Source organism: Sus scrofa, chromosome 8 (assembly GCF_000003025.6).
Source record: "Sus scrofa isolate TJ Tabasco breed Duroc chromosome 8, Sscrofa11.1, whole genome shotgun sequence".
Classification (NCBI taxonomy): domain Eukaryota; kingdom Metazoa; phylum Chordata; class Mammalia; order Artiodactyla; family Suidae; genus Sus; species Sus scrofa.
The window spans coordinates 137,809,008-137,833,679 of NC_010450.4; the positions used below are offsets into that span (position 1 = coordinate 137,809,008).

General features: G+C 41.4%; 1 protein-coding gene across 1 annotated transcript in view; it reads left to right on the forward strand.

The window, feature by feature from the left end:
- Positions 1 to 24,672, forward strand: part of ANTXR2 (anthrax toxin receptor 2) — a 149,488-nt gene that overhangs the window by 80,159 nt on the left and 44,657 nt on the right. Inside the window, exons 13-16 of the mRNA XM_003129371.6 lie at positions 5,440 to 5,484; positions 6,311 to 6,403; positions 11,717 to 11,884; positions 12,483 to 12,563. Coding sequence (XP_003129419.3) covers positions 5,440 to 5,484; positions 6,311 to 6,403; positions 11,717 to 11,884; positions 12,483 to 12,563 — 387 coding nt within the window. The remainder of the gene's footprint in view (positions 1 to 5,439; positions 5,485 to 6,310; positions 6,404 to 11,716; positions 11,885 to 12,482; positions 12,564 to 24,672) is intronic.

Genomic DNA, 24,672 nt, shown 5'->3' on the forward strand with positions numbered 1-24,672 from the left:
TTTTCACCTTCCTTTCCTACTTTCGAGGCTTGTGGTAGAATGGAGAGAGGGCTATTTTGAAACGTTCCCCCCGCCCACAACTTATTTCCTTTTCTGGCATTCCTAGGGCAGTGATGTTGGGCATATGAATGAATATGTTATGTCTCCATAAACTGGGGAGGTCACATCTGCCTCACACGGTTACTGTAAATATTGACCCGTATCTGTCTCTACCTACCTACCCATCCATCCATCCATCCGGCCATCACCCATGAATCCAGTCATTCACCCACCCAGGCCTCCCAACAAGTAACAGACTGACTACTCACCAAAGCTTTAGCCTTTTCTTCTGAGGCCCTTCCCTTTGCAATACGAAGCCTTACTTAAAACAAAGTGATGTGGCACACGTTGAACTCACTCGTGGGAGGGAGATGAGCTGGGCCCTCGGTCTGAACCCTGATTCTGGTTGTTCTCTTTGTGTGTCCTCGGACAAGCTGCTGAAGCTGGAGCCTCCCTCTCCTCCTGTTTAAAATGGAGATAAACATGGTGACGTCACAGGACTGTTAGGAAAGTGAGAGAGACTTAGAGTGTGTGGCATATGGTAGCACCAATAACGGGCGGTAGTTGTTAGCAGTATTAACAACGCACAGATGAGCCTTAGCTCTGCTGGGTTTCTGAAGGTGCTCTTACTTGTTGTGGTGGTGGTTGTGTCTCTTAATCTACTAGGTCACAATTTGGTTATGTAGACTTTTAAGGGTTTTGTTTTCCTTTTTAACAATGTAGGAAATATACTTGCCAGGATTTCACAATCCATTTAAATTTGTAATAAGCCATGCATTTAGTCACGCATAAGATTAATTACACATTATTGGAAAAACAAACCCTAATGTTCTTTTCTGGAGTAAGGTGAACACAAATGCCTGTAGACATATGGCCTTCTTAATTATGTAAAAGCACAGAAGCAAAAGACCTGGTGGAAATACTGTGATATGTGTCTTGCTTTATCATTCTATTAGAATTTTCATTTTGGGAAGGACCTCCAGTGAATCACATCTTTTTGCCAGATGCAGAAACTTAGCGTGGTCTTATATTTCCCCATCTGCCTTTGAGTTGATTAGCTCTCTGACATTGTTGGTTGAAAGAGAAATTTGATATTTCATTTTCTTTGGAACTAGCAAATTTTAGCTTCATGGAACTCCATCTCTATCAGTTATCATTTATATCTTTTTCCTCCGTATTTTTCTTGTAAATTTAGAGGTTGGCTATGAGCCTTTGTGAACATTCTCAGCTAGTTCCTTCAGCTCACTTTTAACCATATTTTTAGGATCCGTTATTTGCAGAGTGCTTTATTAGGCACTGTGATGTTTATAAGGAGGGAGAGATGCTATGGCCCCTAAGAAATCTACACTTTTGAGAGGTGTTTGAAAAATTCCAAAATAAACATATTATCCCAAGTTAATAAAGCATGAATGGTTCAACTGGGCAGCAACGTGTGTTTTTAGAAGTTTTAAAGTTTTTAGATAAAGCAAAGGAACGTTGGTGGACTACTCTGTGAAGGCTGGATGTACCTGACGTGGAGATGGTTGTTTTCTTTGGGGCAGCAAAGGGCTCTTCAGTCAGCTTGGAGCAGAGGTTTGCATGCAGGGAGGTTTAAGATAGGGTGCTGGGCTGAACTGTACCAATGCTGAGGTATTTGGACAATGAGAACATAAGAGGTGAATGTGTAGATATAAACCTTTTGTTTTCCAGGCTGTGGCTTATGATAAGAGATGAATGGTCTTTGATAAGGCAGGAAGTTCCCCTTGTGGCTCAGTGGTAACAAGCCTGACTGGTATCCATGAGAATGAGTGTTCAATCCCTGGCCTTGCTGCTCAGTGAGTTAAGGTTCTGGCATTGCCCTGAGCTATGGTGTAGGTTGCAGATGCGGCTCAGGTCCCGTGTTGCTGTGGCCATAGTGTAGGCCGGCAGCTGTAGCTCTGAGAACCTCCATATGCAAGACTGTGGCTCTAAAAAGCAAAACAAAACAAAGTGTTACGGAGGGGGATGTTCGGTAATTCTCAGGAGCAGATAATGTAGAACAGGCTTAGGGATGCTGTTTTTGGCCTCAGAAATTTATATGCAAGATGTACAGGTAATAAGCAGGGTAAATTTGAAGTCTTCAAAAGGGTATGAAAATGAGTACGTTATACTCAGTGAGGCCTTTTCTAGTGAGAAAACTCTAGAGAACACCTCATGGTAATTTGCAAAACTGAGTGGAAGCATGATGTGTAAGGGTCTTCCAAAAGTTCGGTAATTCCTTGATTTCCAGCTGTGGTCAGTGAACACTTTAATCTATTTTGACTGGAGAAATGATCAGTTAAACTTCGTTAGAAACATATTGACCTAGCTATGCAGGTTAGCATGAAGGATGCGGTAGAGAGAGAGAAACAAGCTGGATGTCTAGTGCGGCTGCAAGTAAAGCAGGCAGACATGGATGCCAGCATAAAGCTCTGGTAATTATCGGCTATCAGTCAGTGTTATCAATATGCTATCAATGAAGGGCATAGGATGAGAGCGAGGACTGCTGAGGTGGATCTGTTTTGCCTGAGCACCATGTATTGAATTAGAATACATGTTATTTATCATTCCAGAAACCACACTTTGAGATATTGATCAATGAATATGTGCTAAAGAAACTGACCAGGATGACCCAATAACTCAGATCCTTACGTGAAAGACAGTTGTGATGTTTCAGCTTCCAAATGAGTAGGCTTAATAGATATGTGGTCATTATCAAAAGTAGGAACTGCTCTCTTCTGGAATTAAACATAGTTGTGTGTGTGTGTGTGTGTGTTTCCATACTCCAGGACCAGGGCTAAAGAGGGGAAACTACGGAGAAGGAGGCTTTGGCTTCCTTTGGGGGAAACCTTTTCAGATGATGTGAGTTCTTTGCCAGTGGAACACATTCCTTCGTGAAGTAGTGAATTTCTCTTTATTGCAGGAATTCAAACATTGTTGGACTACAGCTAGGTGGGAATTCTTCAGAAGAATGACGTTTTGGTTGGATGTGCATTGGAGAAGTTGAAAAATATTGTAGGAGGTGTTGTTAAGGTCCAGAGAATCCTGAGTTCATGATTTTAGGTGATGGGAGTGGGGATGGAGGGCAAGGAACCTTCCTTCTTCCTTTGGCCTTCCTCTCTTCCCTCCCTCCTTCTGCCGCCCCTTCCTCCTCCTTGCTTCCTTTCTTCTTTCCTTTGTTCCTTCTTCCCTTCTCCTGCCTCTTTCCCCTTCTTATTTTCCTCCTCCTCTGTATCTCTTCCTCTTTTTTTTTTTCTTTCTCTCATCTGCTTTTTCTCTCTTCCTAACTTCTCTTTTGTGCTAGACACTTTACTGAGTCCTGGGAATACAGGCAGGGCAAAGCAGACATGAAATACATCCTCATAGAAATTATAGTTAGACCGGGAGTTAGATAAAGCTGTCAGTTGTGATCAATGCTAGGCGAGAACAAAGCAGCATCTATGCGTATGAAGGGGGTCTGGACTGCTTTGGGAAACTGAGGAATTCACGGTGTGGGAAAGAGGAGAGGGAAATACAGGAAATGGGGAGAGAGTCGGGGGAGAGAGAGAGAGGAATATTTCAAAGTATTGGACATGGTGAATGATTTTGGTGAAGTCACTTAGAAGAGAGAATAATTGGTAGATTATGAGACAAGTTTACGGCTGCAACTTTAAAGAAAGAGTGATTTACTTGAAAGAAATGGAAATAGGAAGAAGAGCTGGCTTTTCAAGGGAAACGATTAGGTTGGTGTTGACCCTGAGTGTGAACTATTGATAGATCTGGTTTTCATCGACTGATTTTGAACGGGCAGATTGATAATGACATGAGTGCTTCCTTTTCGTAAAAGGAACGGCCCTGTAACTTTATAACCGTTATATCACTACAGGATTCTTTTCAGTGTTAATCATCTCCTGGCATTTATTTCCGGGCTAACTGTAAAAATTCACAAATTTTTATTCTTCAAAATTACTAAAAAGAACTGGAATTTTATGTTTATTGATGAAATAAAGCTGAGTTAAATAGAAGGGTTAAATAGGAATGACAGCATTTCTTGTAGCATTCAAAAGTTTGATTTGCTACAGTGAGTGAGTTTGCGACTCAGATTAAATTACTGCCTAGTTGTATCTAAGTGATTGTAGTTACTGTTTGTGTATTTTTTCCCCCTGAGGTTTAGATCTAAACTAGAATTAGAATTATGAAAGTAATACACATAAAGAAAATTATGAGTCAATTCTCTGAACATTATCAGTAACAATTAAAAAAAAAACCCTTTCATTACGGAAAATTTCTAACATATGCAAAGAAAAAGAGTAAAATAATGAATTCCCCATGCCTTCTTCACTCAGCTTGGTGATTCTCAATTTATGGCTAATCTTGTTTCATCTATAGCGCTATTCACCCCCCCACCCCAAATTATTTTGATGAAAATAATCAGGATTATATATTTTAAACCGGAAATATTTCAGTATATACCTCTAAAACATAAGCGGCTTTTAAAAAAATATATTCATGATACTATGAATATATCTGAACAGTAGCAGTAACTCTTTGATGATATTCATTTTCAAAGCTACTATTGTTTTAACATTTAAAATTTTTAATAACATAATTGCAGTATTTGACCTTAGATGATGTGAAGCAGTTATATTTTCAGACAAATTTCCATCTTAACATAGAGACTTGGATGTGTACCTGAATTATCAGAAACTACTGGCCCTTGGTCAGTGATTTTTCTGTCATGATGGTGTGAAAGTTCAGATACCCAGTATCAGTAAAGGTCATTTAAATTAGATCTCAGTCTGTATTCCTCCCACATAAAAAATTAACCATATCACATTTCCTGAACTAACATCTTGAGTGATGCTTCACAGGAAAAGAATCTTGGCTAAAAGATCATGTGTTTCTAGGTTAAGGGCTGGGGAAAGAGAATACGTTAATTTCCCTGATATCTCATCTGAGACAAGCTAACATTTGTATTGTCAGTTTGTGAAAAAATCAATGAATCGTAGTAGGAAGACTTTGCTTGTAGATTCTTACTCCATCGAGGGGAGGTACTGTAATCTACTGAGAAATGTTTGCATTTTGACATTAGAAGAACCACTTGGTGCAAAGTATTTGACAATTTTTGTTCTGTTACTCACCTGAAAAATAAAGCTATAATGTATCTATATCATAGAGATAAAAGGAATGAATGTACAGGTGAGTTAGCTAGTTAGTCGGAAACACCTAGTAGTTGCTAGCTGGTCCAAAGCTAGTTACAAATAAGCCCAGATTCAAAGGAGTGGGAGGCATATGTATTGGGAGGCTAGTTTCACCACCACAATATTCTACTAATCTAATTATTAATCCATTTATTTCTGCATATCCTACTGCCTCCTCCCTGTGCCACTGAAGTGTCTACATTTGTTTGTGTTTTTTGTACAGGTTATCAAGGATCCTCCTCCACCACCACCTCCTGCACCAAAAGAGGTAAATTGAGTGCCTAATAGGTGATGTGGGTGGGTTTTTCTCTTCTGTATTTAGACATTATCCCCAAATTTGATCAATTACATTGTTACTAGCTATTGGCTTTGGAATTTATGAAAATCAGCTGTCATTTTTTTGTCTTCACATGATTTCTTTCATGTGCTGGAGGACTGAGATCTTTACACATTGATAAACGTAGACTGGCCATCAAGAGCAATAGTACATAGCGGTTTAATTTTCTTTTTATAGTGATATATCCGCGGTTCTGATGTCACGTACAAAAAGTTGGAAGATCCAAGCTGGCAGTTTAAAGATATCATGACTCTCTTCAAAACGATTATTTAATATTACTCAGTTAGCCAAAATTGTGTTAGCAACAGGAAATACGCCCTCATGCATTTTCAAAGCTTCTCAACTACCTGGCTTTTTAGTGCACATTTTGCAGAGTTCAAATTTATACATAGGTGGATGCTTTAAAGGATTATCACAAGATGGTCCTAATTTAACATTTTATCTTTTTAAATATGAAGTGATGAATAAACCTGAAAAAAGGAAGTGATGCTCATGGTTAAGGAGCACCTTCTAGTAACCTAGCAAAATAAGGTCGATTCCTAAAATTGTGGCGCGGAAGGAGTTCTCATTTTCTGTCGGACTTGACTTGAAATGTGCGGATGTCAGCGAAAGTACCTCTGTATGCGGCATAAGTAATTCTTACTGCATCTATTCCCTGTGAGTGGCATTATTCAGAAGAATGTTTAAATGTGAGCCAGGTCTAAGTAACATGTTAAGAAATTAATTTAACTCATTTTAAAAATGTGTATCTACATAGGAGGAAGAAGAACCTCTGCCTACCAAGAAATGGCCAACCGTGGATGCTTCCTATTATGGTGGCCGAGGGGTTGGAGGAATTAAAAGAATGGAGGTTGGTATCTTAAAAAAAGAAAAAAAAAAAAAAAGAACCCACTGATCTGGAAGATGTATTTCTAGAACTATTGAGTCATGGAAACTGTACTTTTCACAACTGAATATTCTAATATCGTCCATTTTTTACTTAACACTAAGTCTTTTTCTAGACAAGTTCCCCTCCCCCCTTATGAAATAATCCCATAGCCATTTCAAAGCTATTCAAGAAGCACTGACTTCATTAGTCAGAGAATTGCATTGATAAGATGTCCGAATTCTAAGAGGCAAAACAAAGATGGGTTTTTCCCTCTGTTTTGGAAAAAATTACTGCAGAGAACAACTTTGAAGAAGCCAGCTCCTTAAGGTTGCAACAGTGCTCGCCTTTGAAAAGATCCAAGAGTTGAGTACAGTTTGAGGAGAAAAATGTTAAAAATATTCAATAGTATGAATATGACCCTATCACAAATGTAGAGGAAGAACATTTAAGGCTTTTTTTTTTTAAAAAAAACAAAACAAAACAGCTTTTAGTTACCACTTAGGAATGATCGTAATTAATATTAAATGTCATTTATAGAAGGTACTGAATTTTTAGATTGGCAAAAAGTGTGGATTAAAATTGAATTTAAGATTGTGTCTTGAAGATCAAATGACGTCTTGTTACCACCACAGGAATATTTTTCAGAATGATAGATTAATTAATAATAAGCAGGGAGTTCCCGTCGTGGCACAGTGGTTGGCGAATCCGACTGGGAACCATGAGGTTGCGGGTTCGGTCCCTGCCCTTGCTCAGTGGGTTGAGGATCCGGCGTTGCCGTGAGCTGTGGTGTAGGTCGCAGACGCGGCTCGGATCCCGCGTTGCTGTGGCTCTGGCGTAGGCTTGGCAGCTACGGCTCCGATTCAACCCCTAGCCTGGGAATCTCCATATGCCGCGGGAGCGGCCCAAGAAATAGCAAAAAAAAGACAAAGAAATAAATAAAATAAATAAATAAATAATAAGCAAACATGGTCAGCACTGAGCTCTTCGCAGCAGTAGAGACAGGCCAGCCTCCCGCCCCAAAAAGCAAGCGGAGGAATTTTCTCACTGATATATTGACTGGAATTTCCGTCTCATTAGTTATTCTTTTAGTTTACGTATTGATAAGAAAGAGTTTTTATGTGTCTCACAATCATGGCATGTCTCCCACTGCCGTGTCCGCTTTGTCCTGTACTGCCAGCAAAAATTGCTAATTAACAACCTCGCAACTGTTGCAATTTTCTCTTTTGATACGTTTGAATAAAATTCAGATTCCCAAGGAGAGTTTCCCATTTTCAGAATAAATTTCAGTATTCTTCAAAAGAAGCCCAGACTAAACATGGCTGTCATTACGTGTCATTGAATGACGTGGTTATTCAAATCATCTGACAGCGACTCTCATTTCCTTGACCACATTAGATCTTAAGATACTGCACATTTTCCTAAGAGCTTGCCGCTTTATTGCTTAAATATCCTCTGCGGCAGGTACCTCACTGCCAGTAAGTCGTGGAAAAGGCAGGTGCCTTTGAATTTGTCTTTTGGAGAAGACACTGCCTATGTATTGGCATGGGCGTAACCGGGAGTATCAGGCAGTCTGAGAGAACCTGGCTAGGCTAGCTCTTGCTGCTCCATATGGAAGGAAGGTCATTTTCCTTCCCTTTGCTTTTGTTATCATAGGCTTGGAGGGGTGGGGAAAGAGCGGATTGGATGTCCTACAAATATGAAAAATAGTCTTATAAATAAAATTGTTACATGTGAATATCCAAATATGATCTGTCACAGCTTATTTTTAGTGTATTTAGTCTCGTTCCAAAATCTATGTGTAAAAATGTATGCAGGGGGGAAAGTGCTGGATAGGAAACTGCGGAACATTTTAGCAGCTTCTCTAGATGCAGTGATTTTCAATTTGTGCTATATATTTCCCTGTTTGTTCCTAACTTATTAGACCATGAGCAGGTACTGGCTTCTGTTCGGAATAATAAATAAACTTAATTCCATTTTGAAATCCTCACATATAAGATACCACGTGACAGTGAGGTTTGGATACATTAGTTCTCGATAAAAACATGAAGAATTGTGGCAGACTCTTGTTACTCCGATATTCTAGTGTTCCAAAGATCTCATTCTACAGCAGCGAAAAGCACGTGTTGAGCTCCTGAATGGGTCCTGCGTGAAAAGGAACAGTGTTGGAATTTGTCCAAGAAAAAAAAAAGCCAAGGGCTCATGAACATGCTTGAGTAACTCCCATTAAAGAGTTATTGACTCTTTCCCTTTAAGTTTTAAGTTAAATTTAATTGAAATTTATTTGTGTTTTTAGATATTTACTCTTAATTAATGTGAAATTATATTGCCCTTTTTAGCTGTAAAAAGTTTATGGGAAGAACTCACCTACTTTTAATAAATTGGAGTCCGTTTTAGCCATGGATAATTTGGCAGCATTTTATGGAGTATTCCATTAGTGGGCAGGAAGTAGGCAATGAGAATCAGGGAAAAAATGAGAAAGTAAATCTGGGCATCACAGAGGGAAACATAATACACAAAACTGTATGATAAAAAATAAACTGAGAATGAAGTGTCATTCAAACATCAACTTTTTTAAACTTGGAGAAGAAAAATAGAAAACAAAACCTGTTTTAAAACCATCTTTTCAAACCTGGAAAGTGCCTTCCTTAAGAAATAACTTAAACTGGGAAAAGTAAACAGAATTACAGAAATTATGAGCACATCTGAATTAAAGGATAAATCTTCATAACTAAATATTTATTTTAAGCCAGTACAGGGATTTTACCTATAAATTTTTCCTTACCCCTTCTTCACGTTAAATATTTAAACACTATGGTAACGGCAGTTTTCAGAGGCTGGAACTGAGCTGGTGTTAATGACACCTGTTAGCACAGCTGACCCGCACACCCAAAGACTTTAAATGGTTTCTGCCAGCTCGGTGGGAGGCTGTGTTTGCTTCTTTTCTCAATTCTGAAATTGCTCCTTTATGATACAACCTTCTAAGTCATCCACATATGCTCTGGAAATTATGGAATTTTACTGTTGATCTTGAAAGCCAAGTAGAATTGGAAGAATTTAGCTATCAGGTTTGCTTTTGTTTATTTACTTTTTTAGTCATAAAAAGTCAGATATAGTAATTCTGTTCAGGCTGCCTTTGGCAATCTACTCTTGTTATTCTTTTTTCCTTTTTGACGATCTCAAACTAAAAAAATAAAATTTATACATATAACTGTGTATGTATATTTAATGGCTTTTAAAAGTTTTAGGAAAACTCTATAAAGTGTTTCCTACTTTTAGACTTTGAGTGAGAATTGCTTGTCGTATTGCTTGTCGTGACGGTGATAATGATGAAGCAGGTACTTCATAAACTAACACTAATGGATTTATTTAGTGCATTTTCTTTAGACTTCAGCAAGTGCATATCACACGTTCAGTCCTTTGAGAGCCGAGTCCCCAGAAGTGCCATGTTGGGTCCCACCTCTAGCTCAGCAGTTCTGTGTTCGATGTCTAAGAATGGTGCCAGTGACCCTTGGAGGAAGGATGCCATTACCGTCAGCTCTGATACCAACTGTGAAGGCTGGGCCAGTTAAAATCGAACTTAAAAATCACTGCTTTCTGAGTGGACCTCAATTGTACCTACTTGTATTCCTACTCTGAGTTACGCTATTCATAGGCTTATTTGACTAGGTATCATCTTTTGTTTTTTTCCGCTCAAAACGGAGACTTTGCAACTTCAGGAGGTGTGTCTTGGTTTTGGAGTTTTTTAGTTCAATTAGGTATATCTAAAGATTTTTAAAGTTTTAGTGTATCTAGGTAAAGATTTGAAAGAGGAGGTCATTTCTCCGGAAAGAAAGGCAGCTATCCAGCTCTGAAGGTTTCATGGCGTTTAAAACAGTTTGAACAACCTCGTAAAGAACCGTCTAGTGCCACTGGTCACTCTGAAAGATACAGATACACTCTAATGACTCAACAGGGTCCACTTGAAATGGAAAACCTAGGCTAAAACTGTAGTAAAAAGGTAAAAACACCCAAGTAAGCCTTGTCAAATCGCTATGAGTAGATGTTTCTGGGCACAGTATCCTCTGTGTTCCTACCCACTGCTTCAGGTCGTTAAGATGCGTTTAAAAGCATCTCATCGTTTTTTCCTTGGAGAGATTCCTTAACTCCGCGAGTCACGTGTGCCCGGGGCAGGCTGTCCTCTTCCTTTTAGAGCTTCGCCGCCCCTTGTCTTCTTTGGCGGTGCCCTTGGTTTTTAGACTCCGCGACGACTCCTGGTTGGAGGGAACCTTCCTCCAGGGGGCACATCCTCTTCACATGCCCACACTTGAAAAAAACTAACTCCAATTTAGCCAATTTTCATGGAAAAATAAAGAAAACATCACTTGACCTTGTGGCTTTTCAATCTCCAGAGTTTTCAGAGAAGACAATGCCCTAAAATTTGTGGAATTCTCTGATGTCCCTAGATTTTTCTCTTCAAAGCAGCGTCTTCTCAGATTGGCCTTTCTCAATGGGAAACTGATAGTCAAACAGCCACATTTGTACGAGTAGAGCAGAGGACTGAAAATTACCCAGTCGAGCTTGACAAAAGGGCGATAAACATACATAGTTATTTTGCTTCCAGAGGCTAAATGGTTAAATCATACTTTTTGACTTAGTCAAACGTGATGGGAAGTTTGGAAGGAACAATTAACTCCTTTGTATAAAATATATTGGTAAAATTCAAATCTAATTTGAAACTTATGACTCATTTCAGACTCGTATGTTCACCTCCCTGTTTTGTCACTTACTAGTTCTGTGGCTTTGGGCTCGTCCTTAAACCTGTGTGTCCTTTTCCTCATCTGGAAGCAAAAGACACGGTGTCTACCTCCTTGCATTTTTGTGAGGGTTGCCTGCAGCTGGGTGCTCAGTAACCCTTCAGCGGGTCCTGCTTGAGGTCGTGGTTCTCCTCTCTTTCCCCCAGTGCCATCCGTGTACATGGGTTTGTGTGTGGTTGGAGCCCACGTGCCTAATTTAAAGAAGAGCGCTACACACTGCACGCGTTTCGTATAGAAACCACTTATGAGCTCCTTATTTGCGACAATGGAGAAATGATTGCATCAAATTTAATTGATGCCAGATTTTTTTTTTTTACGAAGGGCCTTTATTTCTAGGATTTGATATGAAATGCGTAAGGAGGGGGAGAAACCTGCCGAGTGTCAGAAGAGGAATTTGGAGTTGTGATACTTCCTCACCTTTTGACTCTGAGGTGGTGAGTCAGAGAACGAGTAAGGAAGAGCTTGTGTGTGTCTGATTCCACTATTTCTCTTTGTTTGAAAGGTTCGTTGGGGTGATAAGGGATCTACTGAGGAAGGTGCAAGACTGGAGAAGGCCAAAAATGCTGTCGTGAAGATTCCTGAAGAACCAGAGGAACCCGTCAGGCCTAGACCACCTCGCGCCAAACCCACACACCAGCCTCCTCAGACAAAGTGGTACACGCCAATTAAGGTGACTGTCTAAGCTTTGTGTGACTCGACTGCAGCTTCCTAGAGAAACTGTAACCCTCTCTGTCTCCTCGCCCCACCCGCTACTGTCTGAAGGAGGAGCAGGGGCCGTCAAACAGCAGCCATTCAATTTTCCTTCTCACAACTGAATACGTTCTTAGCAGTGGGAAATCCCATTTTTGTTATTACTTATTTGCTTAGTAGTTTAATTTATGAAAGAAGGGAACACAAAGTGAACCAATCGTGTATATATATATATATGCACATGCCCTTTCTCATATTATCTCCCATCGTGGTCTGTCTATGTAGTTTTTTCTCTAATATTATTGAAGGCTTTAATGTATCCTAGGTGGACGGTTCACCAGTAAGGAGACTCTAGATGATATTCACATACTTTCTAAGTTTATTTAGAAAAGTGTTTGTAATTCGTAGCGAGCTTGAGTCTTAGATTATGTGTGCTTTTACATTTCTAAACATATTCAAAATGAGTTCACTGCAAGTAAACTGGAGGAGAAGGCCTCACCGTCATCATTGGAGCTCCTTTATTCGAGAAACAGGTTGAGTGCCTGCCCTGGGAATTTACAGGTCACGTTTCCCTTCAGGGTCGGCTGGACGCACTCTGGGCTTTGCTGAGGAGGCAGTACGACCGGGTGTCCTTGATGCGGCCTCAGGAAGGAGACGAGGTTTGTATGTGGGGATGGGCTGGGGAGACCCTGGCTGCTCAGGTCTGAGGATCCCAGGGAATGGCCGAGGAAGGAACGCCCGTGGGCCCTGGCAAGGCTGGCCTCTTTCGCGGGAGCTCTGTCCATCGTGACCTGCCCTGAGACCCTGTCTTCAGCGGGGTTGAACACCCTGGTCGATGTTCAAGGGACACGCGGAAAGGAAGGTCGGCCATGCCCAGGCTCTACCAGTCCCGTCGTGGCGTCCTGAGTTTGGCCCGGGGACGGGGGAGGACAGGCTGGGGGTAGGCAGCCCTCCTGACGCCCACCAGCCCCGGGGCCCGGGCCGCAGCGGCGCCTCGGCTGCCTCGGTTGCCGCAGGTATGCGCGAATCGCGGCGGCCTCCGAGACGGTTCAGCCGGATCCCTTGAGTGTAGGCACCGCCGCAGTCGGAACACGGTGTGGCATCTGCGGTGGTGAGTGCACTCCCGTGTGTCGCCAAGAACACGCACATATGTGCACACGCTTCCGCATGCGTGCGTTTTCCTTCTCAGGGAAGCCTATCTGAAGCTTTTTTGTCTTGGGAAACTTGGCTAGAATCGTTGTAGTTTTATCATTTCTTTCCTAGATCAGCACCATGTCCTGTTGTATCTATATGAGGAAAATAGTTTAAGACCATTTCACAGCTCATGACGGCAGCTTGGTCTCGGCTGCAACACTGGCAGCAGTCGTAACAGAGCTCGTTTTGCTTCCTCGTGTGTCGGTGTGATCATCCTTCTCTTTTGACAAATGGATGAGGCTCGTTCAGCTTGAAAGGACTTTAGGTTGTTCAGGTCTGATGGGGTAATTTTTTTTTTTAAGGATGAAATAATTGATAAGATTAATACCTATTTTTTTTATTGCCAAGCTACATTTAGTGTTCTGTGACTCCAGTTTTGTGTTTAAAAGACCAAAACATCGAAATCTTTAGATTTTATTTCTATGAGATGGAGGTAATTTTTAAAACATCTGAGTTCAACCATTTAGAAAGCCAATTTGAGAAAATATTCCTGGAATACTCCCAGCAGAACATTTACCCTTTGCTGGGGTGATAGGTAGAGAGAACCAGGTGGTGTATGAAGCAGCCTCTTTCATTACCAAACCACTGTGGTTAATAGAAAGTTCTTATATTTAATGAAATTTATGCCTCTGTTTAAATTTACGCATGATCTGGAGTTCTGCTCCTAGAACAGCGCATACCAACACTGTTCTGCAATAATTTAGACTTTCACTGTGGAGGTTTTAGAATTGTTTTCACGCATCATCTTAGTTTTCTCTCTCCCAAGTTCGACATTAGCTCATTTGTTGAATAATTTCCCTCTTTTTAAGTGTTGGAGGTAGTGCCAGTGATGACGGACGTATTAGCAAAAATAGACGGTGGTTCCATCCATCCTCTTGTCAATACTTTCTATTATTTCCTTTAACTCTCATAATTAAAATTTGGTGTTTTGGCCTTTTATCATTCATACTAATTTTTACTTAATTCAGTAATTTCTCGATTATAAATATCCACAAGTAATGGCATGAGGTAATACTGAGGGGTGGGTACAAACTATAGCCTTTTCCCTTAAGAAACCTACTTTGGGAAACAAGACACATAGAAAAATAAATTCTGTTCCAGAATGTGATCTGGGCTGTAGGTAGGTGTCAAGTACTCTTGAGTGCATGGAGGAAGAGAGATTAACTCTTCCTGGAGGAATTTGGGACTGCGTATTAAAAAATAAAGGTCTTGGAGTTCCCGTCATGGCTCAACAGTAACAGACCCTGATAGTATCCATGAGGATGCAGGTTCGATCCCTGGCCTTGCTCAGTGGGTTAAGGATCCAGTGTTTATGTGAGCTGTGGTGTAGGTCACAGACACAGCTTGGATCCCACGTTCCTGTGGCTCTGGTGTGGACTGCCAGCTGCAGCTTCAATTCGAACCCTAGCCTGGGAACTTCCATGTGTCGGCAGGTGCAGCCCTAAAAAGACAAAAAAATTTAAAAACTAGGTCTTCTGTCTTTGAATAAGGGTAGGGTTTCATGAGATGGAATTAGGTGGAATGAGTATTTCTACAGATGAAGCATCACAAGGAAAATCTCTGAAAGAGTGATTTGTGGAGTACAAGGTAGTATAGAGCTTGGGAACTAACACCAGAATTGTAGCTTGGGAAGAGAAGTGAAAAAATCTTTGAGTTTGGGTAAACTGAGATATTTGTGCTTTTGAATAATGCATTATACTTATTCTTTCATTCATTCAATAAATATCTATCTAGCGTCTAGTATGTACTAAGCACTTTGCTAGATACCAAGTAAAGCTGACATTCTTAAATTACAGTGCTAGAACACTCTGTACGGTGTCCCAGCAGGGTAAAGCATTATTTACTTTTTCCACAATTGAAGAATAACGCTCCCATTAATTTGACCAAGATTTCCTTTGTTTTTAGTAATTTGGTCACACTTCTGTCTAGTATAATCCTAAAGCCTTTTATTCTACTTGAGGTTAAATTGTTTCAAAATTCAGAATTTTTCAGATTTAGGAATCTGATGTAGTTGAAAACATCATATACTATGTAAAGCATCATCTCCTGAACTCATTATTGAGACAGTCTGCTATTGATAATATTAATTACTGCAAGTGGATAAATTTAGACCGTAAGTGCCCTCAAGTTAGTTCAGGTCAGGTTTTGCTTCCAAATGAATTTTGGTCACAAACTTAACACAAAACTTGCAGTTTCCAAAGATTTCATATTTCAAAAATGTAGATAAAATATAGTAAAACTTTATTGTGTGTTATTAACCAAAATTTCAGTTTTTTCACTCTTCACTTAATACATGTGATTTATTATTTCTTAATACTTTGTTTTTATTTAAATGCGGGACTTTAAGCTTACTAAATATCAATTGTTGGTTCAATTAATTGATATGTTTTTCCATCAGATATATGACTCTGTGTGCCTGACATAGCCTGACGTCATCTCTCTCTGTAATTTTAGTGTGTGTGCTGCCAGAGCAAGCACTGATCTTTCTTCATAGTACCTATTCTTGATAGCTTTATTCCTTCTAAAATCTGTCAACTGCAAGTTTTTGTCACTTTATTTCAAGCCACTGTTGAAACCTCCATGGGGTACCCCATGCAAGTCTTCCATACACGGGTTGACCCTGCACACAGTTCATGGATGTTAATATGGTAGAGCCAGTAGCCCCCCAATAGTATAAACTCGGTGTATATACTATCTTACTCACAAGGGTATATAATAAATATTGTTAGTTTGCTGAATTTAAGGTATAATGTATATTGAGGTATTCCCTCATCCAGCCAAACCAATGATGCGAAATTATTTGACAATAGAAGCCATGATTTGTTCCTTTGCTTCTGATTTTTGCTATGATCCTTTATAATATTTATTATTTTTTAGACTGTAACCGTATGCTGTAGTTTTCAGCAGACAGCTTTTTTGTGTTTAGACCACCTGGGAAGGCTTTGCCCGCCTCTCTTTTTCATTTCCCACCCCACATTTTTCGTGCTTCACGAGACGATTGAGAACATCCGTGTCTCTGTCAGCCCCACCTCATCTACCGGATGCTCCTCATGGGACGGAATTAATTCCAGTAGAAACTTCCCGTCGCACCCACACACATAACGGTAACCTGTATTTTTTCCCAGAGATTTAATGGCAGGATTACACAGCAAGAATCATTTTAATACTTTGGCAGAGTCAGTGTTCTCTACATTATTAGGGCATCTGATGGCGTGCTGTGGTGGCACAGGGGCTTAAAGATCCGGCATTGTCGCTGAAGCAGCCTGAGTCACTGCTGTGGCATGGGTTCGATCCCTGGCCTGGGAACTTCTATGCACTGCGGGCTCAGCCAGAAATAAATACAAAGGCCTGGCATTTTTAATATGTTTACATTATGTTTTAGGAAGCCATCCTCCTGCTTCAGCTGCGTGGCCTCCAGAACATGCCAGAATGTTTTCCTCCTTCCCTTCCCACCCCTTTCTGTCCATCTTTCTTCCATCGTTCTTTCACTGAATTCACCTCTTCTCAAACACATCTGTCTCCACTGTGCTTTCACTTTCACAGTTGCTGACTTCTTATCCAGTTTTTGCATTTCTCATATACAGCTAATTTTCTTTGGGCTGCTTCTGAATGAAGCTTTCAGTTGCTCTGTTCTTCTCGTTATGAGCACAATAAGTATCGCTATTGGTAAGGCCAGCCCATGTGACTCTGTGGGACTTTAGCTCCAAACAGTCTGCACCAATCAGAGGACACTTAATCATAAAAATGTTTCGTGGATTTTATTTAAAAGGTTTTATAATAAACTGGAATACATCAAATATTATTATCTAAAAGTAATGTTTAATAATTTGTCTAAATAAAACCGCATTGGCATAGTGCTTAGCATAATCTGTACTGACAGTCCCACATCCCACAAATTTTATTTTAAAAAATAAAATAAGGCTTTAAGGCATAAGGAAAAGTAAATATGTAATATTTTTAAAATTCCAGTACTTTTGTTGCTTTGGAGTACCTTTCATTTAAGAAACTTAATTTACCTAATAAGAAATTGAGGACACAGAGGCCGAAAGAGAATAAGAGCTTTAGGCCAATTTGGCCCAGTTAGTTTTGATGGATGATATTGGGATGGGTTGATTTGCTTTGGTAATGCTCTTGTCTATGCATGAAGAGACCATGGCTCACTGTTACCTTCTCTTTATTGTGGCTAGTTAGTTTCGCCCTCAGCAATTAAACTGCCTGGACTCTGTGCATAGTTTTTACCAATTGAGTCTATATAGACGTGGTTTCTGTCATCAGATTAACATGGAGTAGAGAATTTAAATGAGGAGTCTAATGGCGTTCCCATCATGGTGCAGCAGAAATGAGTCTGACTAGGAACCATGAGGTTGCTGGTTCGATCCCTGGCCTCGCTCTTGGTGGGTTAAGGATCCGGCGTTGCCCTGAGCTGTGGTGTAGGTCGAAGAGAGGCTGGCTCGGATCTGACATTGCTGTGGCTATGGTGTAGGCTGGCGGCTACAGCTCTGATTCATCCCCTAGCCTGGGAACCTCCATATGCCGTGGGTGTGGCCCTAAAAAGACAAAAACAAATAAGTAAATAAATTTAGGAGTCTAAGAGGTCCAAGTAGCAGTGTCTGCTAATTATTTTAGGCAAGCCAGGGCATAAACATTGAATGAGAAAACTAGCTTGGAGGTTTATCTTGATAGCTTTAGGTAACCACGCTTACCAGTCACTGGGCTTTAAGGCATAAGGAAAAGTAAAAAAAAGTGTGTTCAGGGTCACTCCTCTGAGACCAGTCAATACTCGAAGCAACTACTTCAAAATCTTAGACTACGCAGATGACTCATGAGAGATTTCATATATATTTGCGTTCTTTCTCCTCTCTCTCTCTATACACACACCTATGTTTATGTATATATAGATATATGGTATCTCTATGTATTAATATTGATTTCCACCAAAAAGCGTTGTCTCTGCATCACAAATAATTTATTGGAAGGCATGTTAGCTGTCCAAGGCCAATTCTTTTGAAAAGAAACTTCCTCATTCATCAGCATGTAAGGTGGTATATAAATTTTGCACATAATTGTTACTTTCCTGTGCTTGTAAACACTTATGTGTGTTAGCCGTCGAGTATGCTTCTTATGAAAGGTGTGTGTAAAGAAGGGGTGGGTGTGTGTTTGAAGCAGTCTGTGCGTTGTAGAGATAAGACGACTTTTGGAAGCATGTTCTGATCCTGGACTTGGATGCACTTTGTTTTATATTGTCAAGAACAAATGAGCCTTTTTCATTTCTGTATTTTAAAGGGAGTCATAGTCACGCTCTTTCGTATATACTAATTTTTTAAAAAGGCAGCAAACGATGTTGCCTGAGAGACCCGTAGGCACAACAGTCCTCGGGTTGTGGCAGAAGGTTCCAAACTGCACAACCTCTGCCTCGTCAACAGCATGTTTTCTACCTTGGAAACCGATCTTGTCATTTATTTATAAATTGTTTACTGCAGATTCTGCCTCTCGAGAGTTTAGTTGTGATAAACAAATCAGCGTGTGTAGAACTAAACCCGGAGTCACGCACGTTTACTCTGCAAGTCCCGTCACGCTGGATTTCGAGCCAAATGCTCTCCTTTTATGGCTCAGAGGCCGCGCGGCTCCTCTGCAGAATCCACTGCTGACTCGAGGCCCTTGATCAGGGCCCTGAAGTTCAGGCACCAAGGGTCGAAGCGGCGCGAGGCACCTGTCGCTCCCGCCGGCTCTCGGCGCCGCCTGCCCCTGCGCGCGGCCGGGCGCGGGGCTTCGCCGGGGCTGCCGCCCCCGGAGCCCTCGAGGTTTCGGCGGCAGGCGCGCGGTTGGGGCCGCGCGTGCAGGTGTGAGCTCGCAGGTCGCCGCCGACATCTGTTGGCGGCGGCGGCAGCGCGTCCGCGGCCGCAGCGAGAGGCGCGATTGTCAGCGGAGGTCGCCGGGAGCCGCAGAACCGTTTCGGTCCCACGGGCGCTGCCTGGAGGCCTGAAACACCAAAGGCGGGAGTGGGGGTGGCCGCAGCTGCGCTCCCCAACTTGCCTCGGGCACAAATAGCGAGATCTAATGCGCCTGACTCTGCTGCGGTGGCGAGAGGAGGGCTGGAAGCCACTTCAGAGACGCCTGAACGCCGCAACATCTGCCGCCACGTCTCCAGGAGTGACGGGGGACAGCAGGTACAGATCCGAGGCTCCGCATAAACACCCCCGTTAAGCCCTGGACTCTTTTGAAGGGCCTCCATCAAACATGCTGCAGTTCGCAGCAGGCGTGCGTTTGGTTTTCAAAGCGGCGTTTTGTTTTGCAACAACAAGGTAATTTATAAATGATGCATTACCATGCGTTCCCCTTTTTTATTCGACAAGCGCCAGAGAAGCGGCAAAGCGAGGAAGAAAGCGCAGCACTGGCTTTGGAGTTGTCCCACAAGGCAGCGGCATCTCCAGGGAGCTTCCTGTCTGTCGTGGAGGTTGTGTTCACCTTCAGACCGCAGTCCCTCGGGTGCCCGAAGCAGGCAGAAACTTAAGCAGGGCAGTAAAACAATCCTGGCGGTAGGAACGCCCACGTTCACTCGCCGTTCCTTTGTTTTGAAACGTACGGCGCTTTTTTATTATGTGCAGATGAAATAGAATGAGATTGGTTTCCAGATGTGTGTAATTTCTTAGGAAGACAGAATTTAGAACATTGCATTGCCTTTGCTTTTCCATTGATAAGGGCCTCATGCCTAGAGTTGGATATTAAAAGTCAGAAGAATGATGCGTCAATGGAAGCGTTTTGCCTTTGGAGGAAGCTTCCCTCTCAGGCTCCTGGATTCAGCCACCCCTAAAATTAAGGATTTGGATAATTTTTGCTGGGAACATGGCAAAAACTCCTAACTGGGCACGTAAACATCTATGGCATAACCGGTTTGGTGCAAATATTAGCCTGACATATAAAGCTCCAGGGTATGGTACGGAATACAGATTCTATGGTCATGAAAACTGTTGTCGTTAATAATATTTAGGCTTCTTGGCTTGAGCAAATAGCGGTGCCACCACTCCGATAAAGGAAAGGGAGTTGCAGGAGGTTCCTCTGGGTAGGGGGAGGTGGAGCTGGGTGGTGGGAAGTGATGCTGGCCTGTGGAAAGGTTTTTCCTCAGTCGCTGGCCAGGTAAGCGCAGAGTGAGTTTCCAGTGAAGCCACACTCACTGTATGGAGAGGACATCTATTAAGGATGCAGATACTTTCATTTTTTAAGATGACTGATGGTAGCTGTTTTTAAAAAATGTTTATTATGACAGAATTCAGTGTTAGTACTCTGATTTTTATTTTTATTTTTTTGTCTTTTTGCCTATTCTAGGGCCGCTTCCACAGCATATGGAGATTCACAGGCTAGGGGTCGAATCGGAGCTGTAGCCACCTGCCTACACCACATCCACAGCCACAGCCATGCCAGATCCGAGCCTCGTCTGCAACCCACACCACAACTCATGGCAACACCGGATCCTTAACCCACTGAGCGAGGCCAGGGATCGAATCCTCAACCTCACGGTTCCTAGTCGGATTCGTTAACCACTGCGCCACGACGGGAACTCTGAGTACTCTGATTTTTAAAAAAATCTATAAAACAAACACAAAACCCCAGTCTTAGAACATAAGTAGTACAGGTTCATTTAAAAGACCCCAGAGGAGTCTCCTGATGGCTGAGCTGGTTAAGGATTCTGAGTTATCACTACTGTGGCACAGGTTCAATCCCTGGCCCGGGAACTGCATGCCTGCAATGTGGCCATAAAAACAAATGATTTAAAAGGCACCAGAGAAGCCTGATAATCTCATTGACAACGGATTCAGGCTGGACCTCTGGCTGTCATCTCCGGTTCTAGATTTATTGCTCTTTTCTGCCATTCTGGCTTCCGAATTCTCTTGCTGGAAACAAACAGGCCTCACCCGCTGCACTGGTGGCCTCTTCAGTAACTCTTACCTTCCCAAGGATCACTCTGAACCCTGTGTCATGTTTACAAACCACCCGGTGCTCTATGCTATTAAGCCACTTCATCTGCTGATTGAAGAAGCATCTGGCAAGCCGAGATTTTTTGCTACCCTGCCCTTAAATTCCCCATCACGTGTGAAACGTAAGCCACTTGCAGGTGTTTCTGAGCAGATTGAAACCTTCGCTCAGATGCTTTGATAAGTCAAATGTGCTCAGTGCTTGGAATTCTGCTGCTAATGACTGCGTTCTTAAACTTAGTTTTTAGTTCCTACCTAAATATTTTGTGTCATACGGCCAAACTTCGTAGTAGGTTTAGGGCTGTGAGATAGCCTTTTATTTTAGCCTGAGTCAGTCCTGTTGAACACAAAATGCCTCAAGTACTTTCATACTTTTCCTTTTTTATACTTAATGAAAGAGTAGACAAAATTGTCAAAAATTTAAAAAATTGTAGTGACTGATTATATTTTATAAGCGCTGAAAGCGTATATGGTCCTTTAGGCCAGTTATGATGTGACATCCCTGGAAAAGACTGCCGCTGGATTTTCTATCCTTTGTGTTACCACCAGTACCTCTCATTCTTAGTATCTCTTTATATTTCGGGATAACCTTAAAATACCTTAAATATCCAGTTTAACTTAGAAGAAGAAATTAACTTTGGTTTATACATACTTTTTTTGGGTCTTTTTAGGGCTGCATCCGAGGCATATGGAGGTTCCCAGGCTAAGGGTCGAATTGCAGCCGTAGTCGCTGACCTACACCACAGCAACGGCAACGGCAGCGTGGGATCCGAGCTGGTCTGTGAGCTACACTAGAGCTCATGGCGATGGTGGGTCCCTCACCCACTGAGCGAGGCCAGGGATCGAACCTGCATCCTCATGGATCCAGATTCGTTTCTGCTGAGCCACGACGGGAAGTCCTGGTTTATACCTATTTGAAAGACAAAATTTTACTAGCGTAGCTCACGTCACAAACATGCCATTTTTACTACAATTCCACTGTCTGATTCATATGTGTGTGTGTAATATGTTTAATATAAATATATGTGTGTATAGTCCTATAGAACATATTTTCTCCGTGTGTATATCATCAGCTAATGTCTGTTTCAGTGGAAAATCACAAATTCATGAAATAGCATGCTGCTTTGATGCCATGTCGTAGCTTAAATAAAACCATCTCTTAATTATGTATATATGCTGGCAAAAGCGTCGACTCAGTTTGGTTCCCTAAAGTGAAGTACAGAATATGCAAATTTTAATCATTTAAATTACTAAAAAAGATGTATGCTTTTCAAAGAAAGTATACATAGAACTTTAATTGACTTCTTACCTCTCTGACCCAAAGTAACTTGTCTGTAGGGGCATATGATATATATGTTATATATTAATTTATAAGTTTAGGTAGAGGTATTTCTTGGTTAAAATGGATCAGCAACCTTTTGATAATCAAGAGATGAAAAAAATTAGTGTATGTACCCTCTTCTCAGATTCATGCACTGAGTTTAGAGATAAACTTTTTTTTGGCATCAGTGACCTTTGGTACACTGAACGAAAGACCTTTGGCACACGCTTTAAAACACTGAGCGTTAACACTGGTGGTCTAAGGACATTATTTTCTTAGGCTCCATATACCGCTTTGATTAATTACCTCATCCAGTGGAGAGCTGACATGTCGGTGAAGACGGAATTTTTACAGTTTTGTTTTTCTGTTTTTGAGTACTTTTTGTACAGTCTTTATGTACTTTTCATTTCAGGAGATTAAATTTAAATTTAAATAAGCACTTTACAATTTCTAATGCTTGATAAAAATCTTTATTATTTTGCATATGTTAAATACCCAGTTTTCAATTTAGAGCTCAAAGGACACGGTCCAAGGAGGGAACAAAGTGCATTACTTTGTAGAGAGTTTATTCTGTAGCAGAGTGATAGTGATGGTGCCTTCCTGTCTGCCAGACTCCCATTTCTCAGTTTAGTTTAAGGAAACCTTCATAACTCAGTGAAGGAAATTGCCCTGAGTAGGAAGCTCTTCTTAAAAGTGAATATATACTAACATGCTACCTAAATATATTCTTCTAAGGAGAAATAAGTGACTTTTCGGTTCAATAGCTTTCATTTCCTTTTTTATCTCTCAATGAAACACTGTGATTTTTATTATATACACTTGTAGTTCCTAAGAAAATCATCTTTGAAATTGCATCACTTAATTTTTACTTATGTGCGCCATCAGTTCCACTCTGAATCAAATCATAGCCTCTAACATTTGTGAAGTTTGAAACTGTTGTAACTGTGAGGTGTAAAAAATTATTTACTGTTCAAACTTTGCAACAAATTCTGTTTAAGAATGCCAGTGGACCCTCACTTATTTACCATTTTATTTATCTGACTTTGGATTAAAAATTAACTTTTTTATTTGAAAGGGTTACAAGAACTTTTCTTAATCCTTTTTTTTTTTTTCCCAATTACTGAAGTTGGGATCGTTTTTCAGTCTCTTTGCTATTTCAAAATAATTTTAGTTACTTATATACTGCTTATCTCTCCTTTAGCTTCTTTTCACTTAGAAAATGTGGGAAAAATGGGATTCTGATTTCCTAAACTTTAGATTCCCATAATGCTTTTTCAAAAGAAGGTTAGTATACTGAAAATAATATTTATTATATATTTTTTCATAAGCCTGCCCAGTATTAAGCACATTTTGGATTGTAATTACACACACATCCCTGTAGCATATTATATCATGTCCAATCTCAATTGTCTCACAGAGTTAATAAATCTACAAAACTATGCTTTAATAGCAAAATTCAAATAGGGAGTCCCTGCCATGGCGTAGGGGGTTAAGGATCCCACTGCAGTGGATTGGGTTGCTGTAGAGGTGAGGGTTCGGTCCAGCCTGGCACAGTGGGTTATAGGACCTGGTGTTGCCACAGCTGCTGCAGAGATGACAGCCATGGCTTGGATTCAATCCCTGGCCGAGGAGCTTTCATGTGCCATGGGTGTGGCCATACAAATTTTTAAAAACCTCCAGTATTGCATCGATCTGCACGACGTGCAGATAAGCGGTCGAAGGTAAAGAGCGATTACTTTCTGAGTCTGTCTCTAAGGCCTTCGTTTCTCTGCCTCTCCTGTCTCCTAACGTGGGCTGATTCCCAAGGCCTAGCCCCAGTCTGATGCTTCCCCCATCCTCCTGTCTCTAAAGGGCGCGGGGACTTTGGCTGCTCTGCTGTCCTCCTTACGCACGTCACTTTGGACCAGCCGTCCTCCTCCTCAGCCCCACTTGCATTTCTCTGGAAGCTCAGACGAGCCCTCCTTTTGGGTGGCCTCCTGTCGCCACGTGATCTTTGTTAACTGGGCTAGCGCGTTCCTTCTGTCTGGCTTTCACATTCCAACTCTGCTCTCAGCTGTTCTGACTACCCTTCCTCTGATGCACCCAGCTGAGCTCCAGCAGACCTCACGCGTCCCTCAACTCAGCGGGAAGACTCAAGACCTGACCTGTCTAAGTCTGGGCGTGATGTCCTTGGCCAGCAGATCAGTCTTCCCTGTGATGCCCACAAGATACTGAGACGATGAGTGGAATTTTGTGTACTAATAGTACTTTTGGCTTTGTTATAGTTATAATTTGATTAGAAGC